General features: G+C 39.8%; 1 protein-coding gene across 1 annotated transcript in view; it reads right to left on the bottom strand.

The window, feature by feature from the left end:
* LDAH (lipid droplet associated hydrolase) overlaps nucleotides 1-24226 on the bottom strand; it is a 120242-nt gene that overhangs the window by 24845 nt on the left and 71171 nt on the right. Inside the window, exon 5 of the mRNA XM_082047427.1 lies at nucleotides 16305-16545. Within this exon, the coding sequence (XP_081903553.1) occupies nucleotides 16305-16545 (241 nt within the window). The remainder of the gene's footprint in view (nucleotides 1-16304; nucleotides 16546-24226) is intronic.

Raw genomic sequence — 24226 nt, forward strand, 5'->3', positions numbered from 1 at the left:
ATTGAAATTAGCATTTTGAAAAATCATTGCATGTGAAAGGTAAGGAATTTTCCTGAACTACCACTGAGGTCCTGCGAAACTCTGTGCAGATTACAAAATCTGTGTGTTTCGGTTTCCTCATTTGAAAAACATGCTTCAGGCTGCTATGACAATGAAGTGGTTTTTGTAGACTGTCTTAAAAATACTTGAAGTGAAAAGCATTGTGTAAACATAGTGACTATTAATTAGTCCTTGAAAATTATATTTCTTTAACAATAATGAAATTTACAGAGCCAAATTGATCATATCCCATTAGAATTGCCCGGTACTACCTTGAACATTGTATTTTAGACTGAGCAAATAACAAAAACTTCAAAGCTATCCAATGAAGAATACATCAAAACCAGAGACAAGGGCTGGCCTGTAAGTACCCAAAGTCAAGATGTGTCTCTGTGAGAAAACTTTACTTATTGAACTTCAAATCTTTCTCTCAACTGGCTTAGTGAAGCCAGAGCAAAAGACTTGGAGGACACGATTCTGTGCACACATACACTTCTGCATATGACCTGCTGCCTCTTTGCTTTTAACAGGAATGCTTGAATTGATAACATTAAACACTTGAAGGATCAGAACTGTCCTGTAGTTTGAAATAGGTATCATAGAATCATAGAGTGTCTTGAGTTGGAAGGCACCCACAAGGATCATCAAGTCCAACTCATGTATGTCTTCCATCAATCCTTGATATTTGGTTCAAATGAAGTAAGCTGATTTGTCATAAAATGAAGGTGTATGCAGTGTTTGAATGAGCTTTATGAAAAGTTGTGCAGTTGATACAGTTTTCTACTGAAAGCAAACCAGTTCTACCTGCTTGCTGAAGGAGGAATTAGCTAATGATAAATCAGTGATAAATTCAGCATCTGAAGGACCCCACCACAGCACAGCTGTGATGCGACGTGTAAATGAGATGAACACCAAATATATTGGTTCCTTTGGTAACTTCAATATTCAGACCCCAAAATGATAAAGGAGTTCTCATGGACGTGAATGTGAGCACCACAGAACTCCTGTCAGAGACCCACACAATGACTTGAGAACACTTTACTTGGAACGGACAGTTTGCTACATCAAGGCTGGCACTGAATCCTAAATCCTGGCTTGCAGAGATTGTCTCAAGAAGCCTTCTCTATCCACTGAGGACACACAGACTGCAGTCCTCTCCCAAAACGACTTTGGAAGAAAGGATCAACATTTATTCTTTCCTCATCCGGTATGGCGCAAGCCCAGTACCTCTGTGCTCTCGATTCCCATCTGGAAAACACGCTCCTAAAGATTTGGTCTTGAATCAGCCTAGGATTTCTAGGAAAGGAATGTTTAGAAGCTCTTTAGCTTTTCCTGTCAATGCACTTTTGCTTATTCAACTTGTTTATCTGGTTAAACAACCTAAAGTCAATTTCAGCTGTTTTTTTTTCTTAATTTTTATTGTCTAGTCCCATTCCTTCAAATCTGTACTTATGCATATGGTGGGCTGACACGTTATGAGTTGGCCTGGGTTAGTGGGATAATCCAAAGCAAAGAAAGAGAAGCTTCTAACATGAATCTTTGCAGCATTGTGGCCTCTGTAAATATTCCTTCACATAGCAACTAGGAAAGGAAAAGCACTTCTCAAATTAAAAAAAACAACTGGCCAATGTACCTGGTGACAGCAGGAGAACTCCAAAGCATTTTTATTACATTTTATTCCATCTCAAGTTGCTGATACCCCTTGTAATTTATAACCAGGTCATCAGAGTTTAATGATGAAAAAAAATCTATTGTTAATTATATAATTATCATAAACAATAAAGCCTTAGAGCTTAAAAGTGAAATCAAAGTTTTAACAGACAAATATCATGTTTATCATGCTTTTTAACACATAAATGCCTTCCTAAACATCCTAACTTTTTATATGCAGATCTTTTATACACCCAGAAGCCCTTCATTTATTCCCAGGTCAGGCTTATGAAATTAACTGCCAACTTACTTTCTCCCCATGATCCTGCCAATGACCTTTCTCTTGCCCTGGTAGGATCATTCCCTCTCCATGGATTAAAGGTGATTAAGGATCAGTGTCAGTTTAGTCTCACACATTTGCTAAGCAGAGACGACAAACTGTGCCAAAATGTGTTTGATTTATTTGTGGTGGTTTTGTGATGGAGGAACCCTGATTGGACTCAAATCAAGGATCCAGAAAAGAAAGGAGTGCTTTATATCATTGGTAGCTCTTTAACCTAAAGTGTCACAGCAAGGACTTAATATCTTTCAGCTAAATTATTAGTTTGCACAAACAATAATGACTTAAATCAATCAAGCTTTTCAGAGCTTAGGGTTATTTAACCACCAATTCAATTAGCCAGTTGTTAGATTAATACCTGTATCTATTGAGCTGAACTTCAAACACATTGATAAATCCACAATGCAGACAAGTAAATAACATATACAATAGCATATTTCCTGATTTTGAAGAAAGACATGTCTTGCAGAGTTATTATTACTTTCTACAGATTTTAGAGCTATATCCTACACCAGTACATTGTCAGTTGACTCTATGGATATCAACAGGTCTCTGCTGGACCTTGGAAAGCTGTGCTCATTTCAGGGAAGAAACAAGATTCTAACTCGGGACAGATAAACTTTCTCTTTATACTTGATTCTTGAAGCACTACAGAGGTTTCCTGTACTTGGACTGAAGTATGTGTTTTTCCTGAAGTCTTTAAACTTCTTGCTTTATTATTGAATATCCAAAGATCATTTGCGTGCTTATTTGCAAGGAAAAAGATTAGATTAGGGCTAAATCAATGGCAAACTAACACTAGAAACCAATTATGTTGCCTGTGGAAATTCAGGATGAGTTGGATCTATGTCTGTATGGAAAGAAAGCTTAAAAAACAGGACTTACACATGGTGCACATATTCCTAAAATATAAAAGAGGGCTAAGTATTTCCAACTTAATGCTGATAAACTTTGAGAGATATACATGACCTTGATTAATTGAAAAATCAACTCTGTGTTGTGGTGCCATGACTAGATCTTGTTCTGTGTGGTTTTGCTCTGTAGTCGGTATCTTAATTATGTAAAAACAATATTGTATTCTCTGCTGGGCTAAGGAGATGAATTTACTGTGACAGAAAGAATAGACAGAACGAGATGCCATACTAATGAAACAACAGAGACAATAAGAAAGAAAAAAAAATTCTTTTCAACTTCATTGGCTAGTGAATTTCAGGAAATAATCATAATAGTTCCTTTTCCAACAAAAATGAGTGGTTGTGAAGATAGCCCTAATCTGGACACTTTAATGGATGCGCACACACATTCTTTAATAGCTTGTTCATCAGACTAAAATAAACATAAGACTACAAAGGGTTACCCGAACTCACTTCATTTCCCTACTGCTGTTGGCTTCAGATTATGTTGACTCTATCAACAAGATTGTGGCTCTCCGTGCAAATTTATTAAGTCCCACACATCAAAATATTGCTCTATTTTGTAAGTTAGTAGGAGTTATGCTCTGGAATGGGTACAGGGAGAAACATGAAGCCAAATTTTTACTTCAAGGTCCAGGCAGCACAATTTCAACAGCATTAACCTTGAAAGAACACACCATATGATTTTCCAGAGTGGACAAATCCAGAGAAAAAGGAGACCACAGCTCTACCTTCATCATGCTTCCCAAATGTAAATCTGGTGCCACTACCCACCATATTTTGCCCAACCGATTCCCTGAGCAGATGAATTCAGAGAGTGGAGAGATATGCTGTCTCACTAAGGCCACCATATACTAAGGCATTGTCATTTTTTCCACCACGAAATGAAGAAACTATCTTTAGCTAGAACTGGAGGAGGTCATAAGAAACCTGTGATCCTCTTGTGACTGTGGTGCAGGCTCTGGGTATTTTCTGTACTTTCAGATAGTTTTTTAATAAAAGACTGCTCATCGTGATTAAAACCCGCAAATCTGAAGTGCAACCAGGCCCAGAAGAGATCTTTTCAGTTCTTCAAAAATCTTTTGCCACTCATTTGTAATATAACGGAGCATTAACAGGTAGAAATATGAGAACCTGTAAAAGGAAATCTATTTTACAGCACATATGATACAGCACATAGGATACAGCCCTTTCTAGTAAGAACATCTGAGGGCAAATAAATTAGCAATTGATAGCAAAGACACTGAAGTCAACAGGTACTTAGAACTCTCTTAATAAACTGCAACCAAATTTAGAGCTACAGACTATTACAAAAGCCTCAGGTCTTAAAGTCTTTACCCCTAAGAACAATTAATTGGGAGACTTTTCTACAGCAGAGTTTTTTTCCTTTCTCGGAAGATTTTTGTTCTGACTATTGTTGGAAATGAGGGACTGGACAGGACGGATTTTAGATCTCATTTCCAGATATTAGTTCCTATGTAACTTAATAGTGTACTTCAATTACTATAATAATAATAATAATAATAATTATTCATCCAATCTTGAACTAATTTTTGAGCAATAGTTGTCACCATCTCTAAGAAAATATCCTGCTAGGTTAGTACTGTACTATCAGGGTCGCAAGCACTGAACATCAGTTCTGCTTAATTCAGGTAAAAAACTGAAGAGTCGCTACAACTTGTTTAGTTAGTCCACATTTCTTACATAGAACTTTCCCCTTAAACTCATCCTCAAGCCTTCTTTACTAAATCTTTCAACGTTAACCCCCTTTTCATGGTTAAGGAAGCCAAAGCCCCCATGACATTGGTCTGACTGATCGTGCTCCAACCTCCGTACACTCGTGCATACCTGCAAATATTCTTTCGAGGAAATATAGGGTTTTAATAACCCTGTGAAAAATACGCAAACTCATTATGCTGTCATTAGTTTCTCACTCTCTATAGTTTGTTTCCATACATCTTTAGTTCCCACATTGATATTGCAGTTTCCCAGGACAGTTCGGATGCTCTGCCTTGCAAACCCATCATTTACTGTCACGTTTTTTGCAGAACGCATCTGCTATTTCACCATTTGCCATTTAACTGCTATTATTGCTGTTACTTTAGATTGTTGTGTGTGTTGGCTGAGGACCACAGTAGAGACTGGGGACACGTTTTATCAGGTACTGCACATAGAAAAGCTTGAAATGATGCTTTCTTCTGTCACACAAGGGACTCCCAGAGAACCTCCACAAGTTCTTAATCTCCTTCTCTCAGAAGTCTTCACTGACACCTCCCTTAGTAAAACTGCCTATCAGAAGGATAATTTCACAATAATTTGGTGTTACAAAATGCTTGAGAAATATTTTAAAATATGCAAAACACTGGAAAATTTTAATTCCCATTCCTGGCCTCTGTAAAGGTAAATTGGACAACACAGAAATAAATGACAATTTGATGGTTATCGTAGCAAAAGGGAAGAGTCCTAACTGATTGCCTGGTTGGATAATTTTGTAACTAAGGATTAGTTATAGTGTGTGGGAGTGCTAAAGGCTCCAGTCAGGGGTTGGCTTCAGTGTCAGGCTATTCAAATTATCAGAAAAACCCATAATTTCTGCTTCACAGATTTTACGGTCTATTTTTGTATCCATAACTGCTCAACATTGAGTTGTAGAAGCGTTTTGCTCGTCCTTCTGAGGGGCTACAAGCAGAGAGTAGAGGCAGGAAGCAATTTTACTTCAATGGGACAATTACTTCCAAAGACTACCCTGTTTCCCTGAAAATAAGATACTGTCTTATACTAATTTTTGCTCCACAACTTATTACTTTTTTACATGTATAGCTGCCTGGACACTATTTAAATTGATATATTTTTTTAATGAACTGTAACTAGGGCTTATTTTTGAAGTAGGGTTTATATTTTGAGCATCCTGAAAAATCATGCTGGGGCTTATTTTCGGGGTAAACCTTATCTTCTGGGAAACAGGTACTACTTTCATGTGAAACAGAGCTCACCTGTACTTTGACATGCTGTAATATGACTCTTTCAGAACTCTAAAGCAAAATTGCTTGATTGCAAAGTGATGAATCAACTCTAGGTTGGATTCCCTAGCTAAGTTGAAATGCTCTGCAAAGAGTAGGTCAAACTTTTGAAAACAGGTTTTCCTCAGGGAACGTACAACTATCTGGTCAGATTTTTCTTCCTGGCAAATTGCCCTTCTTGTTGTAGGGTTCCACAAAGGAGTGTAACACTAGTTTCCTTTCCAGTTTATCCTTCACTCTGTAGGAAGAAATCTCTGTCACTCCTCAGAAAGAGTCAGAAAACAGTTCTAAAAACTAATAATACCAAACAGCAGTGTAATTTCCTACGGGGAAAACATATTTTCTACCAGTAACTATTGCCAACAGCAATCTTGGAAATATTGTATAACTTATTGTTTCAAACATCAAACAGAAGGAACTCCTCAGTACCAAGGATGACTAACGCAGGAACAAGTGCTTCCACACAGGCACATACACATTAGATAAAATGTTGATGTTTAGAGGTTTACAAGATATAAACATTGACTTTGGGTTCTGCTTAAGTTTACACTTGAATTGAGAATGAAAACACACCGATTAATATATAACCGTGATCATCACAAATAAGCAGAAATAGCTGCAATTGTTAGGACAGACTTCTCCAATCTGCCTGGTATTAAAGTTGCAGGAAGATCAGAACTATACAAGAAAGTCAGTCAGCGGGGCTTGGGAAAGCACAGTAGAGGCTGAAGGTAAAAATAAAAAGGTATTCGACAATTATACCCAGCTGTTGTACAAACAATAGATGCTTTGTTGAGGAGTGTGAAAAAGCCTCATTTACTTAGTGTGAGGAACCACGGGCAGGTGAAGTGAGGTGTGTGATGGAAACTGAAATGTCTATAGACTTAATCCTGCCCTAAGTTGTTTTGGAACAACTCCCATCACCTTCAAATGACATAACTACCCCTTAGCTGGAGAAATTAATCTCCAATTTAATTTCTCACAAATCCTCGCAGATGGCTGTGATGATGGGATTACTGCTAGGGTCCAGATTTTTGGTTGTGAAAGGCATCTGCTCTCCTACTTGGGGGTATGAGATGCTGGAGAGCAGGTCTGTGGAGAGGGATCTGCGGGTTCTGGTTGATGGCAAGTTGAACATGAGGCAACAGTGTCCCTGGCAGCCAAGAGGGCAACCGTGTCCTGGGTGTATCCAGCACAGCATCGCCAGCTGGGCAGGGAGGGGATTGTCCCACTCTGCTCTGCACTGGTGCAGCCTCACCTGGAGCACTGTGTGCAGGTCTGGGTGACACAGGATAAAAAAGATATTAAGCTACTGGAGACTGTCCAGAAGAGGGCTATGAAGTGGGTGAAGGGTTTGGAGAGGAAGCCGTATGAGGAGCGGCTAAAGTCACTTGGTTTGCTCAGCCTGGAGGAGACTGAGAGGAGAACTCATCACAATCTACAGCTTCCTCACAAGGGGAGGAGGAGGGGCAGGTGCTGATCTCTTCTCTTTAGTGACCAATGACAGAACCCGAGGGAATGTCAGGAAGATGTGCCAGGGGAGGTTTAGGATGGGCATGAGGAAAAGGTTCTTCACCCAGAGGGTGCTGGAGCACTGGAACAGGCTCCCCAGGGATGTGTTACAGCCCCAAGCCTGACAGTGTTCAAGAAGAGACTGGACAACGTCCTCAGACACATGGTGTGAACTGTGGGGTTGTCCTGTGCAGGGGCAGGAGTTGGACTCGATGATCCTTGTGGGTCCTTCCAACTCAGGACATTCTATGATTCTATGATTCCCCCCTGCAGCGGGGCACAGAAGGGGCTGGTGCAGGTTGTGCTCAGTCCTTCCAGGAGCAGCAAGGACAGACTGTGTCTGCAGCCATTTAGCATCTCTGCACTGTGGTTCCTGCCTGAGCTGTACCGGGAATTCATACGCTCTTCTAGAGAAGAGCTGATGCACGTGATTGGCCATAGGGAGGTCAGTTTAAGTGCTTTTCTGGATTAGAACCTGATGCTGACTCTTTCTTGAGGAACCCTGATGAAATTCAGCAACTGGATTACCCCTTCTTTGAATGAGGTACATTCCTCTCAGGTGAAGTGCCTTTGATTGGTATGAAAGGTGAACATTACACCACCCTTCATTAAACATAAACCACTATTTCTAAAGCTCATTTTAAATATATCTGACCATTGCACTAACCTGCAAGCAATCTCCTGCACCACTGGGTTTGCTCAAGATAACACCAGCACTTCTTCCACAGATCCATGAAGAATCTGTAGGCATTTTCTTCTTCTCAATATCGTCATGTTAAAGAATTAGACAAGGGAGATGGTGACTGCTGGTGGACATTTTCATGACAAGAAGTAGCTGCAAAGCTGGCTGCAATATTGTTTTAGATGACTGTAGGAATTGCATCCAGACTGGTGTCCCCTTAGGGTGCATCAAATGACAGCTATTGCATAGCTAGCAGCTTTGTAAATGTCATTTTTCAAAAAAAATCCTTATTCTGAGACACAAATGCCTATAGTTTACTCATGGGTATGGATTCGGTGAGTGTTTAAGTGTTTTGCTGTGACTGCATGATGAAGGAGCTCAACGAATCAAATTAAATTCCCAACCAGTAAATATAAATTATGACAAGAGCCACAAGCTCTGCTTCACATATTCCTCGGGGCAGTTTGGACAGACACCTGAGACAAAAGAAATGAGCCTCCTGCAGAAGGGAATCCTTCCTCTGCATCCAGGGTGCTTTGCATTGGGCCTAGGAAAAATAAAGTGCCAATCTGCAGATGACTATCTGGCCCTGGTAACATGAAACAACTATAACATCTAGCACTTAACTGGCGTACACTTATTTTCAACATCCTTTCTGCTTTGTTGATGTTACTCCTTCCTTTTTCATGCCATTCACAACACATCATTAGACTTGCTGCAAATTTGTGGGAGTAAATCGTATCCCTGGGGATGAAACCCCACCAGGGGTGAATAAACAATCTCCCGTTCCCCAACCAAATCCCAACTGTGCCTCACATTTCATGGAAATGATCAGAAGTTCCACTATCAAAACATTCACACCTTATGAGTAATATTTATGATGGGAGTTTTTTGTGTTGGGTTTTCCCCCCAAGAAGAAAAAGAGGAATAATTAACAGAAATAAACCCAATGAGAAATTTCCACATTATTACTATTATTTTCACAAGCCTTCCACAGGAAAGCAAAAGTTTTTGCAAGTAATAAAAGTCCTTGTTAAACATCTTTCTTTGATTTGGAAATGGGGTAAATTATGAAGCAGATTGACTTTAAAAAATAAATAGGGCTATAAATACATAAAAGTTGTTGCCTTCCGCCAGTAATTTCAAATGAGCATCCTACTCTGAACTAAGGAAAAGTTTAGTTCACTCACAAAAAGAATAAAGCAGATGTGAGGTTTTTCCGTCAGCTTAAGTGCTGCCTTGGTACAGTGAGTTGTCCGGCTACATAAAACAAACATTTTAGTCAGGCATCACACAGGAAAATAAACAGTAGCAGAGGAAACATGAAAATATTAAAGACTGTTATTCTTTGGCCCCTTTTCCTGCAAAGCAGGTGATAAAATATTACTGTGTTTCCACAGGTAAGGAAACACGCTCTTAAACACTTTGCAGAAATACATATTACGATCATCACTTAAAATGTCAGCAGTGGATAGGAGTCAGCAGTGACAGCCCAGAGGAGCCGGCCCAGAAACGCTGCAGGAGCAGAGGGTTTAGCACGGCGGGGCAGGCTGCTGGGCCACCAAACACAGCCTCTGACCCCCAGCAATATCTGGCAGTAGCAAATTCAGATATAGGCCAAAAACATCTTGTAAGAGACAGCTGTAGAGCTACCTGGTTTCAGTAAAGATGACTTCTCTTGAATCCTAACTGGATGGTAGTGAGAGGGAGGGCGATGGAAGATTGTCTGCTACACCATTTTAACTTCTTTCTGCCCCACTGAGTAGCAAAGAATGCACATAGGAATCACAGAATCATAGATTCATTTTGTCTGGAAGACACCCTTAGGATCATCAAGTCCAACCATGACCTAACTCTAGCACTAAACCATGTCCCTAAGAACCTCATCTACCTGTCTTTTTAGCCCCTCTGGGGATGGTGACTCCACCACTGCCCTGGGCAGCCCGTTCCAATGCCTGACAACCCTTACCGCGAAGAATTTTTTCCTAATGTCCAATCTGAACCTCCCGTGGCGCTACTTGAGGCTCTTTCCTCTTGTCCTATCACTTGTTACTTGGGAGAAGAGACCAACCCTCTCCATGCTACAACCTCTTTCAGGTAGTTATAGACAGTGAGAAGGTCTCCCCTCAGCCTCCTTTTCTCCAGGCTGAACTCTCTCAGGTCCCTCAACCGCTCCTCATAAGGGAGGTGACCTGTTGAGCTTCATCCTTCCTGCCCACCTGTGATATACTACACTACACTGTCCAGATTTAACATTATTTAGTTTATGTAGATGTAATTGACACACTATGTCAGTCATTTCTGTTCTCCACGAAATTTTGCCTAGTTATATACCATGTCTGAAATTCTATACATATTTAAATATAAAAGTAGAAAAATATCCTTGAAATGTTTTCTGTATTATAGCCAGAAAATATCTAAATTTAACATTTATCAGAAGAAACAAAGCAGTCACTTTTTACTGCCAGAGCTTTCATTTCAGGAAAATCAACTTGAAAATTTGCTGGTCTGTGTTCAAAGATCTGCACCATTGCCTATTGTCGAGGTGGGAGGGAAAGCTTTTATTCTCCTGCCCATGATGAAAAATGTAGGTGTGAGATTGCAAGGTGCTACTGAAATCCTTCGTGGTATCAGTTTCTGCCATAGAATCACAGAATGGTTTGGGTTGGAAGGGACCTTCAAAGGTCATCCTGTCCATCACCTTGTGCAATGAGCAGGGACAACTTCACCCAGATCAGGTTGCTCAGAGCCCCGTCCAGCCTGGCCTTGAATGTCTCCAGGGATGGGGCATCTACCACCTCTCTGAGCAACCTGGGTCAGTGTTTCACCACCCTCAGTGTTAAAAATTTCTTCCTCATGTCTAAACTGGATCCACCCTCCTTTAGTTTAAAACCATCACCCCTTGTTCTTATCACAACAGGCCCTGCTAAAAAGTCTGCCCCTCGTCTCTATTTTAAAATACATGGCATGGATGTCAGCCTGTCCAGCCACTGTGGTTTGTGGAAGCTGCACATATATATATATTTTATAAGGTTATATATATATATATATATATATATATATATGGTTAAGCAGGTTCAGTAGATTAACTGTTGCCCTGGGATGTAGATCTATGTACAGTTCTGCTGCTGACCAGCTATGTGATGGGCAACAGGCCCTTGCTTGCCTTGAATGCCAAGTTCTTTTGTGAATGTGCTACTACAGTGTTTGAAATAATAAGACCTAGATGAGAATAAAATGGGCAATGCCCCCTAGGCCTTACATGCCTCAATGGAGAGTTTTAGTTCCATACAACAAAATGAAAAGAGCTCTGCCTTCCATGCTGAATTTAGAGATGCTCATCATATCTTCTGTTACTTTTAGAAGTTAAGTTTTTAATTTCAGTGCAAGAAAAGAGCACAGTTTTAATTTAAAAACAAACGAAGAAAAAGAAACTAAATTTTAGCTATGTGGTTATATAGCTTTTTGTTAAATACTCTTTAGGGGCAAAGCACTCTTATTTTACCAATTCAGGTGAATTCGTTTATGAAGTGCCTACCTGATACATTAAACACTCTTTTTTAACTCTGAAAAATATGAGCAGAACAGGTGGAGGGGCCATTGAGTGCCAAGAACACAACAGCACACACTGTGCCAAGTATTTCAGTTAGATACGTATTTCTACAGCATTTTAGTCCTCAAAAAAAAGAGAGAACTCTCCCAAAATTTCCCATCTTACTTGTCAGGAAATGGAAGTGAGATGTAAAATGAATTTTCAAAGACAGCAGGAAACAAACAGGATTCACTAGAAACCAGCTGTAAATTCAACAGAGCCAAAGCATGGGATATCTGACTGTCCTGGCAGCAAGGGTAAAGGCTGTATGGATAATTCAGATCACATTGTTTTCTGATGTCTACAGCAAAACGAGCAGCCAGTAGATACAGAATGTATCTCCTCTGATTTTTGTTATCTAATAGAGCATGTCCTTTTGCGGTCAGTAAAGACAAACAGTCATCTGCAGGGAGTGATTCACCTGTTGTGCTTTAGATGCCAGTTGCTCAGACAGTATGATGTCTGCAATGGTCAGATGAAGACCACCCATAATGTCATATTTAAAATCTCGCTGATTAAGAAGAGAGAACTGGAACAGAAACAGATCTCAAGACACGACAACTCCCAAAGTTGGGATAATTCAAACCCAGAAGGAAACTTTCCAGTTGGCTCCCTGGAGATAAAATTTTTAAATAACTTAGTCAATGTAAAAGCTTGCATTTAATTTTCATAGCAACTGGAAGGCTACGTTTCACTGGCTTTTGATACGAATTTATCTCCCAGATGTTATTTGACAGTTCTGCAAATTTTATCCCACAGGAAAGCTTTTTACTCTATGGCACTTCAGGGATGTAATTTTGCCATCCTGTACGGCCAACAGAGAGAAGTGGCTTCCTGTACGGTCCTGTGGGCATAAGAGTGGAACGCCTGGAACTGCTTTAGCCCTTTTTTCTCTGTAAAATGAGGAAATGTAGACACTCCACATGAAATGTGAATGTCTCCAAGATAAAATCTGAATCCAAGTTCAATCTTAGTTTTTTGTCTTCTTACAACATCTCCTGGACGCTTTACATAACCTAGAAATCTACTGTCTCCAGCATAAACCCATCTGAAACCCTTGTTTCAGGTTTCTGAGTTCCCTCCTGCACAACCAGCCTGAATTGCACAAAACAGACCCTCCCCTGCCCCTGGTCGCCCTGCTCCCCAAATAGGTTAAACAAACAGGGAGATTCCTCCAGGCAAGTCACAGGTTCAAGATCACAAAGGACTCAACTGAGTTTGGGCCAGTTGGAGGTTTTTCTTGCTATTGTGCTTATCTGTATCTTCACTGTCATCCAGACGTTAACCTCTGACCTGCCAGCCCGTCTCTTGAAAAAGCCTTGCGGTGTTTACCCATTGTGTAATGTCTGTGCTTTTGTGGAAATTCTACAGAAACAAATGGAGGAAGTTTGCCAGTCAAACGGCTGGACAATAAATCCTGTCCCATGTAGATAGAATAGTTTACTGTCACTGTGAGTCTGCTACTGGCATCTGTCACCGAAGAAATGTTTACAAATTTCAATGTGCTGGAGTGCCAAAGTATTCCAGCATTGCAGGACTGTACAAGATTTGTAGAACAACCACCACTGTGCTAGATAGGGGTATCCTTGTTTTGCTAGCCTGAATAAACAGAGTGACAATGTTTCAGATAACTCAAGGTCACTAATGTCCAATTTTTCTGTCTACTAATCTCCTACGTTCATGAACACAAGTACCCAAATGCTAGTTTGTCCACTGCAATGTTTTTTCTGCCATACCATATCTTAGCTAGAAGTTAAACCCAGGTAGGCAAACTGTCTTCAGACCCCTTTGCTTTTTTCTAATACGTCCTTTATTATTCATGCCTTCCTTTTATTATCTATGTCTTCCCATCCTTCCTTATGATCCATTTTCTTTACAGTCCCTGCTGTCTCTCCTCTTTCTGCTCTCTGTCCTTTGGGACAGATGTTCTGTTATCTTACCCTTCTGCACAGTGTCATCGCAATGCCTTCTGCTGTGTTCCTTCTACATACCATCAGCTATAAAGTTAGGACAATGGAAAGATGAGTTTGGATAAGCAGCAGAGGCAAACATAATTTGCAACAGTGGGATAGATAGGTAATAAAATTCTTCCTTCACTGACTCCTTTAACCAAGGGCCTGATTCTGCTGCCGCTGAATGGAGCTTTTCATTCTTGATGTCAATGGGAGCCGCACCCGGCCTTACACTGCTGCTATAATTAAGTTTTCAAATCTCATTTCCTTTCAGAGGAGAGAAAACATTGTTGTGACTAAGCTTTGGATGTGGTAACAAATCCCTGGCAGGTTGGTTTGTTTTAACGGAGGTATTAGTTTTAAGGAAGCTTTTACCATCTTTTCTGCCCTTAATCATGGCTTTTATTACAATTACAGTAATGCAACACATGTACATGCCAAAGGCAATATGTGTATTTTTAATGAGTTGACATGCAACCTTCATGAAGAGGAGAAACAATTTCTTTTGCTGAATGTTTCTGAACCATATTTAGCAGTTAATTAAGGGACAAGGAATCAATCAGAAAAGCATTTACTGCAAACCAGGGGCTTCGGTAACTCAGAAGACAGACTCAGTAGTTGTGCTAGGTTTAGTAAATTTTTGCTGAATGGTAACATTTTCTATTGTCCGCAAACAATACAAGAGAGGTTAACAAGCAGTATCCGGAAAGCCCTAAGATTATTAATCCACACATGTGGTCCTGAGTCACTGGGCTGTAAAACATCACCAGTTTCCAAAGAATAAACCAAAGGGGAATTCTGCTTGAGAGAGATGTTATCACAAGTGCAAAGGAACCAGTTGCATCAATAAGGCCTATTTATGCAAGTTTTACAAGACGTTGGCTCACAGGGGTTTTCATTCTGGTATAATTAATTCAGTCAACAAATTGAACATAGACAGAGATCACATCCTACGAATAAAGAGCTTTTGGCCTGCTTTCTTGCTTCAGTTTACCTTACAGCTTGGACACGGATCAGGCACTGGTGCACACAGAAAATTACAACAGGCCGACATGCACACAGCAACCGGGCTCATCTACCTGGGGACTAACGAGCTCAGAGAGTCAGGATCTAGCAGCAGCACACAAAATCCATCCTGTTCAATTATTCCTGCCGCTGCTGCGGTCTGGGCCAAACAGCACTCACAAACAATGGCTGGCCACATGTTTTTTGGAGGTTATTGTAGGCCAAGGACCATTTGCAATACAACCCTGGATGTGGATAACCTGTTTTGAGACGTAAAAGTTTATCTGTGGGGACCAGAGAAGGATTCCTGGCTTGTGGAGATGTGATCTCCGCAGACCTTCACATACCTTTCTCTGAGACTAAATTACCAAAGGAAGAAGCCCAAAAGCCTAGTGTATGTATGACTGCAGGCTTGCCTTCTCCTCGGTCATCATAAAACTGACAGAAATTAATATGAACAGACCATGTAACTCCTATCAGAAGTTTACATTATCAACCAGAAGCCTGATTTTGTCAGGCACAGGGTACTTCAGTGCAGCAACTGTCTTCATGGCAGGTTTATACAACATAAACGGGGCTCTCTAGGCTTGTCAGCAAGAACAATCACTGCCCATCCTGTTTTTGGTCTCTATCCAGTCCCAGAGCGAGCCCCCAGTACAGACCAGCACATCCACAGAGATCCACCAAAGCTATAGGACCTTGCTGCAACCACAGTTATTCTGGCACATCTGTTTGGATGATTAGTAGGTAAAATTTAACTGATAGAAGACAGAGCACAACTGGAAATGTAGGAATGTGTTTTTACAGCTATTAATGCAATCAAAACTTCCTTCTTGCTATTATTACTGTGTTAGCACGTCAGTTCTAGTCCAAATTGTTTTCAACTGCTAACTTACCAAAATACCTGGAGTATAGCACAATCCACGTTCTGGTTGTCATTCTAAACCTAACATAATTTATCTGAAATTACTCCCTTTCTTAAAGTGTTTCTCTTGCTAGAATGTGCAAAATATGCGTACAATAAGCACCGGAGAAACGTCAATCTTCTTTCTTCATATGCCCCAAAAAGCACTGAAATTCTTCTGTGCATAAAATAACTTTTATGTGTCTTTGTACGCTGAAGGCTCTTTTCTGAATTTACCAATATTCTCATTCAGATGACAAAATCTATAGAGCTGGTTAAATCATAACTTTAAAAAGAGATGCAAAAAATCCTTTGTGAAACGTGTTCTGATTTATTTTCACCATCCAACATGAATGAAATGCAAAAAGTAAGTAGACACAAGTAACACAAAATAGATTGCAAACCGGTGTGTTTTAATCACACTATTGTTAGTAGTATAGGTCAGTTCTCTGTACATATTCTTTGGGGAAATATTTTACTTGCTGTTTTCCCCTTAAGACATTTTTTTTTACCAAATTGACTAATTTGAGATTTTCCTGTACCCACGGTCTTAACTTAAGAAAAGATTAAACCTGTTCTTCAAAATGCATTCATGCTTTAGTACTAAACTTTTGCCCATAAAACTACATCGACATTTACCAAATGCGAACAATAGAACAGTTGGTAACAAAAGAGTAAAATAAAGGGTGCTCACCAATGCAGTCCAGGCTGAAGAGATTCACAGAGGTTGTTATGGAAGATTCATCACAGGTCTTCATTCCTCGCAGAGCAAACCGCACCAGGGAGGCTTTGACTCCCTCTGGCAGAAAGGACAGCAGGTAGACGGGCATGTACAGCACGTAACGAAGTTTGCAGAGCAAAGGGGTCATGAGCTTTCCTTGAGGGGACTGAGCCATCCGCTCGATCGTCGGAAAGAGCAGCACAGAGCGAAGAACCTGTTGGGTCATGAGAAAACAACTGTCAGCAAAGCCCTGCAGCACATCTCAGCCTGGGAGACTTAATTTTTAAATGAGCCTCCACTGGAAATGAAGTTGAGTTTCCAGGCGCGCTGCACCTCAAAAACGTAGCCAGGCTTCATGGGGTGGTCTGGTTAAATTTTTTAAAAGACAAAGCAAAGAAGAATGTGGTTATGAAATGCTCAGTTGTATCGGTTTTGAACTAAGTGCCCAGGAGAGTGAGCACAGCCCCTTGCTCCGGGATGGGGACCCCAGCAGAGGGCAGCAGGCAGGAACCCTCCGCTCAGTCCAGGCAGATTTTTGATGTTAGCAAGAGTACGTGGCTTTTTATGGCATTTGGTGAACTATTTTAAGTAAATCAACCAAAAAAATTACAAAATGTCAGCCACTGTGACGGCAACCTTGCAGTTTGACAACACATGGAGTTTTAAATTTACAGTTCACTATAGGTAAATGTGTTCAGAACAAGAGTCTAAGCACGCATCCCCTTCAGTGATATGTGTACAGTGGTGCACAATATTGCTTTTTATATGTTCACAGAATCACAAAATGTTAGGGATTGGAAGAGACCTCAAAAGATCATCTAGTCCAATCCCTCAATGAATGAAACAAACATATTATAGAGCTGGTAATTATGCTATGATAACACAGGGTGTTTCAAAAAGATGGACCCAATTTGTTATTATACTGCTTTGAAACTGGGCCCATCTTTTTGAAACACTGTAGAATACACTGTAACCTTAAAAAATAATGGAATAATTAATTAAAAACCCACCCATACTAACTAAAAGTGAATTAATATCCCTATTCTCAATTATATTTCAATGTTAAGATCAAACAAATATTCTAAAATGATATCTGCTGTTTTTTTCTGGAAGTAAAAACATACTATAAGAATTCATATAGGAAAAACCCTGAAAGACACACGACTACGGCACCTGACAGAAGTATCAAAAAAGTAAAGTAAGAGAGAATGTGGACATGGCATTCGAAGACAATTAGGTATAAATCTCTGTGTTTCATTTGTCACTCAGTGTAAATCAAATAGATGTAGTTATATATGTCTGCTTACTGCACATGGCGCTCTACGTATTGCACAAATAATGTAAAAAATATTAAAAAATAATTGGTTTTATTCTCAGATGAGACTCAGCTAATGTATGTCACTGCATCTGTCTCAGCAGCTCCAGCAGAAGGCAGGACACCCCACCAAGGGATGCTCACAAGGTCTGTGCATTATAACACAGCAAACAGGAGAAATTTAGGAAATATCAATAACTTGCCATACTGTACTTTCTACAGTATTTAAAAACCAGACTTGGAAAGTGCTATACCGAATACAGAACTATTTTAAGAAATGCTTCAACTTTGCAGTTGACACTACTTTGGTTTTAGACAAAGAAAAATACATTCTCAGGGAAATCAATCCTGGGCCTCTTTTTATTAAAGGCAACCAGCAGCTGAAGTACAGGAATGCAAGACTTGTACTAAATTATATGGTAGTTTCGTGATATTTCAGCGAGTTGCTGAACTCAAACTGTTGTGATCAAAAGCAGATTTGACCTGTGTTCCCAGGCACACATTAATCCTTTGACATCACAGTTTATAGATACAGGATTAGTTGCTTGGAGTGCTGCACTAAGCGCTGAGGGAAGTTGCTAAACCTTGGAGGAAAGAGGACAAACCAAGAAAGCTGTTCCAGCCTCCCGTGCATTCCTGCACTTTTTAATGGCACACAAATTAAAAAGATGGTGGTAAGATGAAGGGCAATTTTATTTAATTTCTTTCTCTTTTTAATCTTTTGCAGACAATAACATAGAAATGTGAAATTCACGTTTTTCAGACCCTTATCAACTATTTCTTAGTTTACTGCTAGTTTCCCAAGACGGGACTTTGCAACGTGCATTTGACTGCAGAATTGCTTAAAGGTGTACTTCAACACCTTTGAAATACAATTGCAGATACAACAGATTTAACGTATTTTATTATCATCTCACTCATGTTCTTAGAAGTATGTCGTATTTGTGTCTTGAAATAAGAGAACTAGAAATATACAGGTAAAATGAAGGAAATTAATGAGATTCAAATGCTCAACGCCAGTTAATACACTTTTTACTTTTCAAATGCCAGGATCTTATCTATTAATAGATGCAATTTACACTAGCTGAAAACAAGCAGATGGCACAGAACTGTACTGGAGTTATAGCTTTAAGAATTATTATAAGAGCAGTCATTCTGAAGATGAAAGGACATTAACTACCATAAGCACCAGCTATTGGTGTACCTATGAATGCCACAGTATATACCATTAAATAATGTGTGAAGGTTGATGACACCTTTATTTAGGGAAACCATTCTCATACTTAATGATAGAAGTTTCTTGTGGTAGCAATCAGCCAAAATACAAACAATATTACACATAATGAGAGAGAGAAATTCAGATTTACCTGGCTTAAATTACCCCCAATTCAAAGTCCAGTTATTTTTATCGGTTAAGTACAGGGCAAAGCTGGGAGCTGGGTAACTAGAGACAGCAGTCACAGAGACCTGAGCAAAACTGGGGATTTCTGGAAGCTGGCCAGTTAATCTACAGAAGGCAAACACACCTCATTGCCACGAATTGCTGAGAGCTGTGGTCGTATCACCTACCCTTGCTGTGCTTTGGTCAACCTGAGAAAAATACGACGTGTATTCTTACATGTTACTGGAATCGTCACTGTTGATTGTTGTGACAATAAACAGTATTTGTAAAACTGTCATTTAACTTATTTAACAGTTATTAATTTAATATCATATTAAACTGCAAGATTTCAACATTCAAGATGACACACATATTAAAGATCGATGCGTAAGGAATAGATAACTCTTTGGGTTAGTCACCAGGTAGCTGCTTCTACTTTCATCATCAGTTTTTAACTCTTTAAATTACATGCAATTCAAGATCTGAATGGTTCAAGGGACTATAAACTACCTACATAAAGAACATATACGTTCCTGTACATCTGGGCTTTCTATCCAGCTAAAACAAGATGACAAGGTGACAACTGAGTACCATCAAGTCTTCACTAGATAATGGTTATATCAGCATGCTTTTGGATTCACAGAAACAGCTGAACGTTTTTTTGCTTGGAATAAAATCAGAACAGAGTACAAAAAGACAAACGAAATTACAACAAATTGTTGTTTATCACTGCATAATTTAATAGCCTCAACTACACCAGCAAAGGACTTTAAAAAATGTTTAAGTGGTTTCTTTATCAATACACTAAAAGTACGTAAATCAGATCAAGAAAAAAAAACAAAACACATTAGTATTTTTCATTAACGGCTTCTACCAAAAGTGTTGAAAGACATTTGTCAGCTATGATTTGAAGTTTGAGTGGGTAATACTACTTGTTACAAGGACTAGTAAACAACAGTACTGAGGGGGTAACATCACACCTAAAAACTGGATGCCACGTACAAGCAGTATTCAAAAAAATGACTCGATTTTCAGAGCTGTTAACTCCTGTGATGCCAACGAGAGGAGCTTAATACCTTTGAAATCAAGCAGTTTTGATTATGCACCAGAAATGCTGGTTACACCCTCCTGTGGCCACAGACACCAGCCAAGGGCCCAGAGAGGCCTGTCACACAAAGCTGCTGGTTCTTAATACAGAGTGACGTTCTGCTCAGAGAAACAAAATGGGAGAGAAAAGCCATCAGGATGTGAAAAGGCAGACGCTGACCGACAGAAAGGAGTAGGAGCCATTTTAAAGATTTGTTTCAGAAGAGACCCCAAGTAGGTGAATTCATTAATTACAGCCAGGCTGTGTCAGTCCCGCATCTTGGCTCGCAGGCACCGTTAGATCTCTGTACCATAGTCATAAACCAACAAGACTCTGACCTACTTAAGAAAATATCCCTTCTACACCACCAGAAAGCAAACCTCCTCAGAAATAACCTGCTGGTTCACTCCACTTCAGTGGCAGCAGTGGTCGCTGGAGGTTCACACTGACTCTTGAGTGGGGAAGGTTTTGGGAAATATTCACTCCTGCTGAATGATGTGTTCTTAATCACCGGGGGTGTAAAAAAGGTTAATATAATAGCCACGAACAAAAAGAATCACACAGAATCACAGAATGATTTGGGTTGGAAGGGACCTCTGGAGATCATCCAGTCCAACCCTCCTGCTAAAGCAGGTTCACCAGAGCAGGTCACACAGGAATGTGTCCAGGTGGGTTTGAACGTCTCCAGAGAAGGAGACTCCACAACCTCTCTGGGCAGCCTGTTCCAGAGCTCTGGCACCTCAAAGGAAAGAAGTTTCTTCTCATATTCAGATGGAACCTCCCGTGCTTCAGTCTGTGCCCGTTGCCCCTCATCCTATCGTTAGGCACCACTGAAAGAAGTCTGGTCCATCCTCTTGACATCCACCCTTGAGATATTTATAAACATTTATGAGATGCCTTCTCAACCTTCTCTTCTCTAGGCTGAACAGACTCAGGTCTCTCAGTCTCTCCTCATAAGATACTTCAGAGACCTCATCATCTTTGTAGCCTGTCACTGGACTCCCTTCAGTAATTCCTTGTCCTTCTTAAACTGGGGAGCCCAGAACTGGGCCCAGTACTCCAGATGCGGCCCCACCAGGGCAGAGTAGGGGGAGAGGAGAACTTCCCTCGACCTGCTGGTCACACTCTTCTTAATGCACCCCAAGATACCATTGGTCTTCTTGGCCATAAGGGCACATTGCTGGCTCATGGTCAACCTGTTGTCAACCAGGACTCCCGGGTCCCTCTCCACAATGCTGCTTTCCAGCTGGTCAACTTACGTCTCACCTGTACTGATGCATGGGAACATAAAGCTCAGATCCTGCCCCCGTTGTGCAACACTGAGCCCACAAAGAACCCCAGAGACCAGAAGCAGACACAAGGAGGTGATTGTTTACATTTGATAACAGACCCATTGCAGCGACCGATGCTCGGTGAGGAGCATCTCAGCCCAGCTCCACAGCCACGCAGTCCTATTCTGCAGCAGCAGCATCACTATCTGCACAGCTTCAAATCACAGGCTGGAATGGGTGAGGAAGTTTTATTCAAAATTCCTTCAAAACCCTACAGAAAACAAAAGCTCTTTGTCTGTCAAAAGTAACACTTCTTTTAATATATACTAGTCCATGCCATAAATTAGCTTGTTCTTCCTCTATTGTTTTGGCAGAGTAAAAGCTATTATCTGTCAGGTGAAAACTTGTAAATTTTTCAGAGATAACATAATGATGCACTTAATGGTAATCTACAGTCTACCCTTGACACGGAGTGCCACATTAATCACAACTTCTTTTACTCAGTATGCAGAAATCTGCCGGCAAAACAAGGAGAGTCAGGGAAGTATTCCCTGCTTTATTATCACAGCTGTGCTGAGCAGATTTCCAAGAAAACGCACAGGACAAACCAGTCAGAGTTGGCTTGGGCTTTCCTCTCACCAAAGATGGACTTTCTGGACTTGACCATTCACTTCGCTCAGTCATTAATTTATATATATAAAAGATTATGTCTATACTACGTAATATAATATATAGTTATATAATGTGTAATTATATATAATGAAATATAAAATGCAATTTAAAAAACTTTTAATAATTTAGTCTTCTGCTGCTCAAGCTGCCATTTGTTTTGTTGTATCAGCAAGTTGTCTGTCACAGCTCAATATGAACAAAACCTCACCACTGCACGACAGCAAAAGAACTAAATAATGAACACCAGTGACAAAATATTATTTCACTCCTGGTGTGAAATAAGAACATACTGTGTGTACTTTTTTCTATTTTATCTTATGGATCTCCTGTGATCCTAAATAAATGTTTGAGCATATTAAATGGGCAACAGAACAAATATTTCAAACACAGTTAACAGAAAATCTTACCACTGAAAATTCCAAAGTTCTTTATAAGAATTAAGTCCCATAGAGAAGTCTCACCATACTTATTTTAAGGATCAATAAACGTAAATTCAGGAAGTTACATGACTGCACATGAAGATACACATTGTGAAAATAGAAAGATTTAAAACAACTGAATGGTAATTCACAATTCTCTGCTCTAACCAAAGCTTACTTTTCAGGGTAATCAAACCGTTTCTGTAAAACAAAGTGGTAAAACAAATGTAAATAACCAACATTTTGTAGAAAAGCTTGCATTTTTTTACCATGGACGCCATGGTTTGTTAGTGGCTGCTTAGTCCAAGAAAGTCTGTTACCATCTTCTAAAGCCCCCTCTCAAAATGCTGCTGCCAGGCAGCAGCATCTGCACTTCACACTTTCAAACAGATTTTCTACATTTCCTAGTTATTGGTGCCCAAATTTTCACTTTGGCACCAGAATAATTTATTTCTTTCTGTTCCTTTCATTCCCGACTTGTCATTATATTACGTATCGTCTATAAGACTAAGTGACAGGAAGGATTTTTTTTTCTTTAATTTTTCTAAGAAAACTTTTGTATGTCAGGAGTATAATTTGCTCCCTGAAGAGCTTAATTTGTTTTCCAAACAAAATCGTAGTTAGTGTACGCAACCCTGTGAATGTGCAGGTAAAATTCTAAATAACAGACTTACATTTTCTCCGATGGGCAGAAGGAATTCTCACTCCCTGGGAAAAGCAAACCTTCTGAGTGCCACTGACAGGATCACGGCAATGTCTGCCAGCTCGACTTTACTAAGGGGTATTTGAGTTTTCATAGTTTGAGACTGGATTGGATCAAGACTCTTGAACACAGGACCTCCTGGTAGAGTTTTCCCAGGCACACTGAGACTAAGATAAGGATGGAGTTCTTCAAGGAACCGACTCGTGCAGGGCTGTGAAGGCACGTGGAGGACGTGCAGATCTTCATGGGCAGAATTTCTCTCACAGTGTCTGAGGAAATTATGGTTCAGTTGAGCAGAATTACTTAATGCCATATTTAAGCATGCAATGACCACGTCAGCCTTTTTATGTAGGTGAGGGCACAGTAGCGTAAATGCAACAAGATAACAACACAGAGCAATATCTTTAAAGATAAATACTATTTTAAAAGTCAGGATTTTTTTTTTCCTTTTATACAGACATATGTGAATGCAAATAGTAATACCCAAAATAAAAACTGTTAGCATATAAATGTCAATATAATGCTAAGGACTAAGCACAAAAGCATGCAAGCAGCCCACAAAATCCATTAGCCAAACAAACTGTGGTTTGAGTTTTGCTTGACAACTTCTGTGCGGTTACCACACACACACACTGCCCAGGTACATGCTTCCAATTCTTTACTTAATAAATACAGCAAAACCATCCAGTACACTTGTTACATGAATATTAAGGACATCTTATGCTAAAAAAGCGAATTCATGATACAGAGTAATGAAAAATACAGAACACGCTGATATACATCTTGTGAAGTTGTACATCATCTCCACAACTTCACAGTATTCTTCTGTGGTGTTAACTGTTGCAAAATATAAGGTCGTATTAAGATTTTTTTTTTTTTTTTAAAGGGAAGATTAAGCAGTTGTACTGTCAATGTTGTCCTCAGTGATATTAGAGAAAGTCACTATTCATAAATGGCACACAAATATATGTAAGACAAGCAACAGTTAATGAAATTTAAGGGGAAAGTTCCTTTTTGTGTATGCTGGTTCATTAACCACCAGTTTTC

Source organism: Streptopelia decaocto (genome assembly GCF_964273445.1).
Source record: "Streptopelia decaocto genome assembly, chromosome: 3".
Taxonomy (NCBI): domain Eukaryota; kingdom Metazoa; phylum Chordata; class Aves; order Columbiformes; family Columbidae; genus Streptopelia; species Streptopelia decaocto.